Below are 9,363 nucleotides of genomic sequence, written 5' to 3'. Positions count from 1 at the left end.
TGTTTAAACGCTGCTTCCTTGAAGAGGCGCACTCTAACCTTCTTGGCTAAAATAGCATTCTTTGTCATGGACTATTCACTTGTCCCGGTTTGTTTCTTCACAGCTCTTAATTTCTAAAATGATATTTTCTGCTTATTATCTTATTAATGGGCCAGTGGAAAAATATATGTTGTTTGGGCTACTATAAAAAAATACCATAAACTGGGTGGCTTATAAACAACAAATTTATTAGAATTCTGGAGGCTGGGAAGTCCAAGATCAAGGCACGGACAGATTTGGTTCATAGATGACACCTTTCTTGTGCCCTCACAGGGTATGAGGGATGAGGAGTTCTCTTTGACCTCTGAGTAAGGGCAAAGCCCTCATGGCTTGATCATCTCCTAAAGGCCCCACCTTCTATTAGGATTTCAACATATCAATTTTCAGGGTAAACAAACATCCAGACCATAACAGTTCCAGGGTGCAGCTGCTGGGGTTACTGCCCTGCTTGCCCACTTCATCTGGGGAACCTTTGCCAAATGGATTCAGGTTAGTACATGATTGCTAAGGTTGTGTGAGGACACACACACACACACACACACACACACACACACACAAGTGCATGTGGTGCACGGAACAGAGAGGCAAAGGATAAATGCTCAGCAAGAAAAATTCATTACTTGTCTCCTCCCCTGGAAAGTCACCTGATGAGGGCAGGACTTTCTCTGCACCTCCAGCCCCTGGAGTATGCAGTGTGCCTACACGCTCCTCATTCATCAGCCTTAGTCCTCATTCCACTGCCTGACCACAGTGATAACCTTTAGCCCTTCCCAGTCCCCTCACAGCTTCCCAACCTTTGAATCTTTAAGTCCTTTTGGGCATTAGCGGTGTGACCTGCCCTGAGGGAACTGCCAAGGCTGCTAAGATTGTCAACCATGGACAGATCGGCGACAGGCTTGCTCAGTTGAAATTTAACCTTTCCTAACTAGTAGCACCATCTGTGCATAGTTGCCTAAGTTCCGTAGGAGTATTAAGAAACGTGATTAATTAGTTTTATAATATTCCAAGTATGAATACATTTAGTATCACAAATATGACTATCCCAAGGTAACAAATGCTCTGTGGCATTCAGCAAGGCCCAGTGACAAGGCTGTTAGACCACATGTGCAAGGGTAGAGTTTTTTCCCCTAAATACCACAGACCAACATAAGACCAACATAAGATTTTTCTGAGAAAAATCCCAATCTCAAGTCTTACTTCCAATGTTTAAAGCTTAAAAGATACCTTTTAGTTCGTGGGAGGAGTTACTGAGTTAAAATTGAGATTGAAAAATTAGGTTGGAAAAAAAGAGTTCATAATTGTAAGCAACTGTGTGCTAGGCACTCATAAACACACTACTTTGTTTATTCTACATCATTGCCAGGTACCAGTTGAACAAGTTGGGATTTGAGCCCAGGCCTGACTCTGAAGCTCAGACCCTCCACACCATACTTTCTATTTTCAAGTAGGAGACCTCAGTGGGAAAGAATTGTTGGATCCTACACAAGCTAGAAATGCTCCCACTGTGTCAGCCGCTATCTGCACCTCAGATGACTCACCCGATCTAGGAAAGGGTTGCCTTGGGCAAAAATTTTATTGCTTTTTCCTGCTGCACTAGTCAGGGGTTTCTTTGTAGTTAGCTAGTGTGAGCATCTGTCTTGATAGACTGACTTCAGTCTCCAGGTGCCCTGCACTATCTGCACAGCTTTTCTCCTGAGAGGTTATAATGAATCAGATGTTCAATGACAGCTGCTTTATGCATAGTGCTCATTCAAACAAACAATAACAGAAAACATGGTTCTAGAACAGAAAAACCAAGTTGTGGCCACCTTTCAGTTATGCTTGGCGTGTGCTGATATACTAGGTAGAAGATGGTGCCTAATTTTTGACCACAATTTAAGTAGAGCAATTAAAATATGTTTGTATATGATTTAGAAGACAGAACTTGCAATTTTATATAAAGTTAAGAGACTTCATGTAGAATAATTTTCATCTTAGCTGATAAAGACAAACTTTTCTTATAAATTAGATCAGCATTTCATAAACTGCTACTCAAAGTAACACTATTTCATGTGATATTAAAACATAGGCCTTGAGACAACTTCTAAGTGAAAGTTTGAGGAATGGCATGCCCTCCTCTTAAAAGATTCCTGGGGAGTGGGATGAACCCAAACTTTCTTCTTACTTTTGCTGTTGTAGGTTTGTTTTTAAAGAATGACTATTTCAATTTCCAGGAAGTGGTTTACAGAGATGAAACAGCTTGGGAAAGGCTGAAAATTCTGACTGTACATTTGGATGAATACCTCTTTTGGATAATTTACTCATGGGGCCTCTTAGTTTCATATCTGAGGCACTCTGATTTCCAGGAACACTCTGTAACCAAATCAATATGCAGTCAGATAGGTGAGTAATCTGAATTTTCCACTTCACAGATTTTAAAAGGAGGCATCCAAACCAAAAGAGCCCCATATCAGATCATCACCCGTGTCTGAATAGGTAACATTTAAGACAGTGAGCCGCCTCTAACAGCTTTGCCCAGAGATAAGGGAGCAGGAATGGACAAGCTCAACTTCTTTTCTGTGTTTACATTCTATGATTTAAGGGTTTGGAAACTAACTTGTCGCATAAAAGTGAAATGTTTTATCCCCATGGTCAACTGCACTTCAAGTGATGCCCCTCAATGCAAAGGAACCAAATATAAAGTCTCCCATTCTTAAATAGCATTTATTAGTATTGCAATGAAATCTTTCATGAGAAGAGTTCTCACATTTATTTAAGGATATATAGGTTATGGTTATAGAAGCAAAATTCACTGAGTTGTTACGTATGAGGATGCCCGGCCAAAACCCTTAATTCGGCAATCTAGTATTCACACGTTTGCTGACATTGAGCTATTTATCCAAACATGCCTTTTAAAATTCTTTTTAAAATATGTGCCTGGATAGGGTGGGAAAAGAAATGCCAAGGGCTTGCTAAAAAGGAGAAGCCTAAAAAAGATAAAATTCCCACGGTAGTTCTGTTCGACTGTAGTCTGTGAGTCCAGGAACAGTGCTCATGTGGGGAGCGTTGTGCCCAGTGGTTTCTCAGTTGGAACAGTGTGAAAGCCCTTGAGGTTTTCTGTGGCTGTTGGAGGAGCAGGAAATCCCATTTACTGAATCCAGTCAATGTTCAGGCATCGAGCTATGAACGCAAACATATCTGAGACTTCTTCTATCACTTTGGCTGTGGGCTTCCCTGCCCCATGGCCAGCCTTGGTGTCCACATGGATGAGCAGGGGGTTGCTCTGCTTCCGGCTGCGGCCCACCACGTACTGAAGGGTGGCAATGAACTTCAGGGAGTGAAGCGGGACCACCCGGTCATCATGGTCAGCGGTGAGGAGAAGCATGGACGGGTACTGGATGCCATCCGCCTCAGGCAGCCTCACGTTGTGCAGTGGGGAATATCTGAAAGACAGAGGGACTTGTGTGAGGTTTTGTCAAAAGCAGAGTTGTTCAACAGGATGATCAGGGAGGACCAGTGTCACAGGCACCTGTGTGGTATACCAGCCATTAGATTGGATCTGAATGTCCCCCAAAAGCTTGTGTTTCAAAGACGTGGTCTTCAGTGCAGCAGTGTCCAGAGAGGAGGCTGTGGGGAAGGGACTGGATGGGGAGCTCTGACGTCTCAGTGGATTATCTGCTTGAGGGATTAATAATTTGAAGGGCTTCTGGGAGGAGATGGGAACAGTGGCAGGAGGGGTGTGCCTGGAGGACACAGGCCCCATGGTACCTATGTCTTATCCCTGACCCTTTCCTCTGCTTCCAAGCTGCTAGGAGCAGAGCAGCATACCTCTGCTGTACCCTGCTACCATGATGTTTCTGGCTTGGAGCCAGTGACCGTGGCTGAAACCTCTGAAACTATAAGCCAAAACAAACTTTTCCTTCTGTGAGTTGTCGGGTATTTTGGTCGCAGTGACAGAAAGTTAACACACCAGCCTAACTTCACTAGCAAGGAGGACTTCTGTTGCTTAATATGTGAGTGGAATGGAAGCCTGCTTGCTTGTCATTTAGGCCATGACTGTGGCAAGGGCTACTGCAAACAGGAGCTGTGTCATTTATGTGGCTTCAACTTTGAAATATTATGTAAGAAAGAAATTCACAGGGCCGTAGAGAGAACCCAAACTATATGCACACTTACTTGTTCTGAGTTGTATCTTTTTGTATTCTCTAGACTTTTTACTGCTACATAGTTGGACTAATGACTGGTTTTTGAAACCACGGAGTGTGACTATTAAGCTATTAATCTTTTGTTAAACTTCAAATCCAGTGTGCAGCAGCTTTCTTCCCCTAATCCTATAAAGCCTTTATTTCAGGCTCAGTTTTGCAATCTCAGGAAGAGCATGTGTCTTTCTTGTCTACAAGGAACCTGAAGTGAGCTCCTGAGCCTCTGCTGGCTGTCACAGTCCAGCAGAAAAGAAACTGCCTTTGGCCAATGGAGAGAAAGTTAGTGGAAGAGGAAGCCTTTGAAATTCAATAAAAGTTTCCAGGGTAAGCTAACAAAAAATGGTTTCAAGAATAAAAACAATAAATTAGACAGTGATTGATAATAACCAAGTTTGAGAAATATCTGTACGTGATATTTTTCAAAGTGTTTAGAATTAATGATTATAACCAAATGTTTTAGCAGAGTTTGATTCTGAAGGGCAAATAATGAAAACAGTGTAAATTCTTCTTAGTTCACCAAGTCAAAGCTAAAGCCATGGGGAGCTTGGTTTCCCAATACCTACCATGGGGGATGACAATGGATGTTTTCCGATCTAATCCTTCCTCCACATAAGGGTTAATTCTATGGGGAACAAGTCTGGAAAACTCTGCCTATTAAAAATATCCCCTCCTGGAGATTCACAGGCTACATCACAGATGTGGAGATGTTCTGTAGAAAGACAACCTGCTAGGCTTTATTCATCCCAGCCAGTCCCAGACTTGGAGATCCATCCAGCTCTCTTGGGAGGAAACACCTTTTAATATTCTAGATGGGGCTCCAAGGGACATGCTCTAGGCCCTTTCCAGCTAATTTAGCTCTAGCTAAATGAGACGTAAGCTCATTTGCTAACAGAAGGTAAAAGGAAAATACAGCCCTGTGAGAGCAAGGTTAGAAAATTGAAATCTGAGGTAGGAATATCACAGAGGAAAAAAACTTTAACTTTTTTTTTTTGCTTTCAAGTTAATTTTGTCTCCTTTGATATATAATTAACTCACTCAGGATTTTCAAATGAGTTTACACAGTACTTATTTCCCTGGGTACATGTCGTTGCTAGATAATTTGAACCATAGCTTCTTTGGATACACAGCTTTTACCAATGTGTGTCACGGAGGTCATTTGAGCATTTAAAAGAAACAGCTTTCACAGTGAACTTTTCCCCCTTAGAGAACAGAATTCAGTAGTTTCAAAGTACTCAATTAAAAAAATGCAGTCATTTTAATTATGAGAGACATAAAAAACAAATTAAAAAATTGACCAAGTTATTTTTGAGAAGGTTGGGATGGGGAATAGGCCTCTTGTGCGGGTCGAAGGGCCATTCCTAAATGATGCTAGTAAATAATCCCCAAATTTTGTCATTTACTCACTGTTACCACCAAAGTGGTTGAGGACTATGAAACTTGTAGTTTCAAATATGTAGTTATACTGAGCACAAAATGAGTTTAATTATGCTTGCCTGTGTTCTTCTTTTATGTCCTTATTTCTTGATTTAGAAAAGGAAATTATACATACTGATACAACATATAATGATAGTTTTTTGTATTAGTTTCTGATCACTGTAGTAACAAATTATTATCACCAATTTAGTAGCTTAAAACAATGGACTTATCTCACAATTCTGTGAGTAGTCTGATGGCTCAGTTGGGTTCTCTGCTCTGGGTCTCTTAAGGCCAAAATGAGGTATTGGCTGGGCTCTTAATCGGAAACTGGAAAAAAATTTACTTCCAGGCTCAGGTTGTTGGCAGAACTGTCTTATGTGGTTGTAAAACTGAAGTTTCCTTTTATTTGATGGCTGTTGTTTAGGGGTTGTTCTCCAGTTCTTGAGGCTCCTTCCTCCATCTGCAAAGTCCCCTTGGAGCAGTACCTAGATTAGTTTTTAATGGAATAACCAAGGACAGGTATCCTGGAGGGCCATTTTTGCAATTCTGCCTATCACTTCTTTAAAGTTTATTGTTTTTGTTAAAGACCATATTAAAACAAGGCAGGAAAGTATTCCCATCTTTTATTCTTGCAGTAAATTATATGCAAGGAAAACACACCGAGGGGTCAATGCATCAGATACTAATTCTGTTGACTATGTTTAATATTATGATATCAAATCATTAATAGCACATGTGAATCAAAACATACTTGATGAGCCATTCAAAGTGTTGTTTGCTGTCCGAGCACCCATAATCAGTGGTCCAGGCGTGACCGATGGTATATTTATGGAACTTCAGCATGTCCATTACTCCAACTTGGGCAATAACACAACCAAAGAGGTCAGGCCGCTGATTTGCACACGTAGCTGAAAACCAAGAAAGAAACATTTAAATATATAAAGCAAACTTACATGCTTTCTGAAACCTGGTTGCCTTTGTCCTTACAGCACAGGAAACTGTCAGAACCACACCACCCCTTTTGTCCAAGAGGGCAGGAAATCTTATCTGTAATAGAGATTTGCTCCCCAAAGTCAATCATGTTACCTGAAAAGCCTGAGGACTTTCTGAAGAACCTGTGTCCCCTCTTCCCCACTCATGTGCTTTCATAGCTGTTGGGGGAGGTTAAGATCTGAGGACCAACCTGAGGCACAACAGGGTCTGAAATGCAGCTTGAGGTTCTAACCAATGTTGGCACGTCATCTCGTCCTGTTTTTTGAACTTTTTAAAAAATACTAAACAGATATTTATTGAATATTTACCAAGTGGGACACTAGGCCTGGACCTGTTTCAGTGAATAAAACTAGATCTAGTGGGGAAGATTAAGAAATGAACAAGCCACTTAAAGTACGACAATCACCACTGTAGGGAAGGTGTGGTGTGAGGGGACCTAACTCAGTGCCAGGCAGTCATGGAGTGGTAACATCAAAGCTGGCAGGACTAGGAAGCAGTTAAGGGATCTGTATTTTTCCTGCCTCTGGCAATAAAACAGTTCCCAAGTACATTGATTTCAACACTTATTAACAATACTGACTCCTGAGTCCTACCCTTGGAACCCCGGTGCCCTTGGTTCACTGTCTGTCTCCGCCCCTAGGACGAAAGCCCGGTGACAGTAGAGAGGTTATCTGTTTAGTTTACCTACAGAGGCCAGTATCTGGAAAAATGCCTGGCACTTCTCAGTGTCCAATACGTATTTGCTGAAGGTCCAGATATGACTGTCAATGTCCTTTACAAATTAAAACAAATTATTTCGGACATCTATATTTTTACCTTCATGGGAATTCTTCTTTGGAGAGCTGGGATTAAACCCAGAGCCTCACACATGCTAGGCAAGTGCTCTACCACTGAGCTACATCCCAGCCTGGAAATGATTTTATTTTTTTAATGACTTCATCTTAGAACAGGAATTCAGGTTTTGAAATGACTGCATGTTTCAAGGACAAGAACAAATGAGCGCTCTGCCCCTGACCTCTCCCCATAATGGACTTGTCACACATAAGTAAGTGTCTATGTGCTCTTCTAGGTATGCATGATGGCACTTCATGCCTTAAATGCCGAGGGGTGCAGGACCGAGCAGGCACAGTCCAGGCCTACCACACACACTCATGAGTGTTGAGTGTGACTGGGGAAAAAGTACAATTAGGAAAAGCTGCTTAGAGGTAATGCCACACAGAAGAGCAGAACGCAGACTCACGATACCAGGTTTAACCTCAGCACCAAAGTTTTTCAGTTGTGTGACACCGACGAGCTCCTCAACTGCTCAGTGCCTCCCCTCTAAAATGCGGACAGTAGCTGTGTGCACATGGTGGGCTTGGACACAGGTGCTTAGCAAGTGGGAGCCACTCCTGAGAACAGCTAGGATTAACTGATTCATGAGTCAGGCTGTGGCCCTGCCTCTGCATACCCCATCTTCTTTCATGGCTTCTCTCTGTACCCTGGACATTTAGCACCACATGGCACAGGTATTCAACAAATGTTCAGGGAGGAGCCCATCTTACTGAGCAGCACAATCAGGCTGCCAGGTCAGCCCCTGGCTGGCCGAACCCGGGAACCCACAGTGGGGGAAGACCTCAGAGGAGGCCATGGGGTCTTGGTTCTGCTGCCATGAGTATGTCTACCATTTCTCAGGTGCCCCAGTACAAATGGTTTTGCTTTCTTTATACCAGTATAAATCAGAATCGCCTATGGAAAGAGTATCTGGAGACCCCACAGGGGTCACTCGGTAGGTTCAAAGAGTAAAATTCAGTTCTTACCCACTAGGAGACCTCCATTTGAACCTCCGTTAATCGTCAGCCTCTTGGGAGATGTGTAGCCTTCCTTGATCAGATACTCGGCAGCACACTGAAAGTCATCAAAGCAGTTTTGTTTGTTGGCCAAGATACCACCTATGATGTGCCAGAGTGAAAGGCAGTTAATTAACAAGAACACACAAAACTCAGTTTAACTCAAATGGAATTCAAATGACAATAGGGCACACTTTCAGCTATCGATCAACCTAAACAATGGTGGCTAAAACAACATTTAAAGAAATGACTCAACTTAAGTTTTATGTGCTGTGGAAATCTACCACGAACACCACTGGACTTGCTAGCCCATACGGTGAATTTGGATTTTATTAAAACCCTTTAGAACTTAAAAGGCAAGTGCCCCAAAGAGGATAGATCTGTTTTGTGAGAGAAGCATGACATCAAAAAGAATGTCTATTTTGGAGAAGTTGAAGGTAAAATGAAACAAGGCCTCCCGTGGAGTTCAGTCCTCAGGTTCCACCCAGCACAAGGCACAGGGCTGCTCCACACAGCTCCCCTCCTCTCTCTAGTGGGTACATGATCCAGTTTTGCCCTGGGTTACTAATTTACAGAAACAGTAGAATTGGTGGGGTGGTACTGTAGCAGAGCACACGGGGCTTCTCCATTCTTGAATGAAAGACCTTAGACACCTCCCCAGGGAATCCAGGCTTTATTGTCTATAAGCCATTCCAATGCACTAAACCAAAGAAATCAGAGAAACAGCTACAGGGTCTTGGAATAACTACAAGTAAAGGCCAAAGGCATGTCTTCACAGGAAGAGATGTCTGAAATAACTGGCTCTGAAATGAACAAAGAGCAGGCACAGATCTAATTAGATCTGAGATGAACCACTTTTGCAGAAATTCAATTAAAGATGAAGCAGTGCTACTGAAGAAATGTTT

The 9,363-nt window shown here is 42.3% G+C and overlaps 1 protein-coding gene across 1 annotated transcript in view; it reads right to left on the bottom strand.

Annotated features, from left to right (window-relative positions):
- Positions 1-206: 206 nt before the first annotated feature.
- Positions 207-9,363, bottom strand: part of Prep (prolyl endopeptidase) — a 110,712-nt gene continuing 101,555 nt past the window's right edge. Inside the window, exons 13-15 of the mRNA XM_047557994.1 lie at positions 8,429-8,560; positions 6,388-6,544; positions 207-3,461 (exon numbers count right to left, since the gene is read on the bottom strand). Coding sequence (XP_047413950.1) covers positions 3,167-3,461; positions 6,388-6,544; positions 8,429-8,560 — 584 coding nt within the window. The 3' untranslated portion in view covers positions 207-3,166. The remainder of the gene's footprint in view (positions 3,462-6,387; positions 6,545-8,428; positions 8,561-9,363) is intronic.

This window comes from Sciurus carolinensis, chromosome 7 (assembly GCF_902686445.1).
Source record: "Sciurus carolinensis chromosome 7, mSciCar1.2, whole genome shotgun sequence".
Taxonomy (NCBI): Eukaryota; Metazoa; Chordata; class Mammalia; order Rodentia; family Sciuridae; genus Sciurus; species Sciurus carolinensis.
The sequence above is the reverse complement of the archived record's forward strand: the minus strand, read 5'-3'. Positions and strand labels throughout refer to the sequence as shown.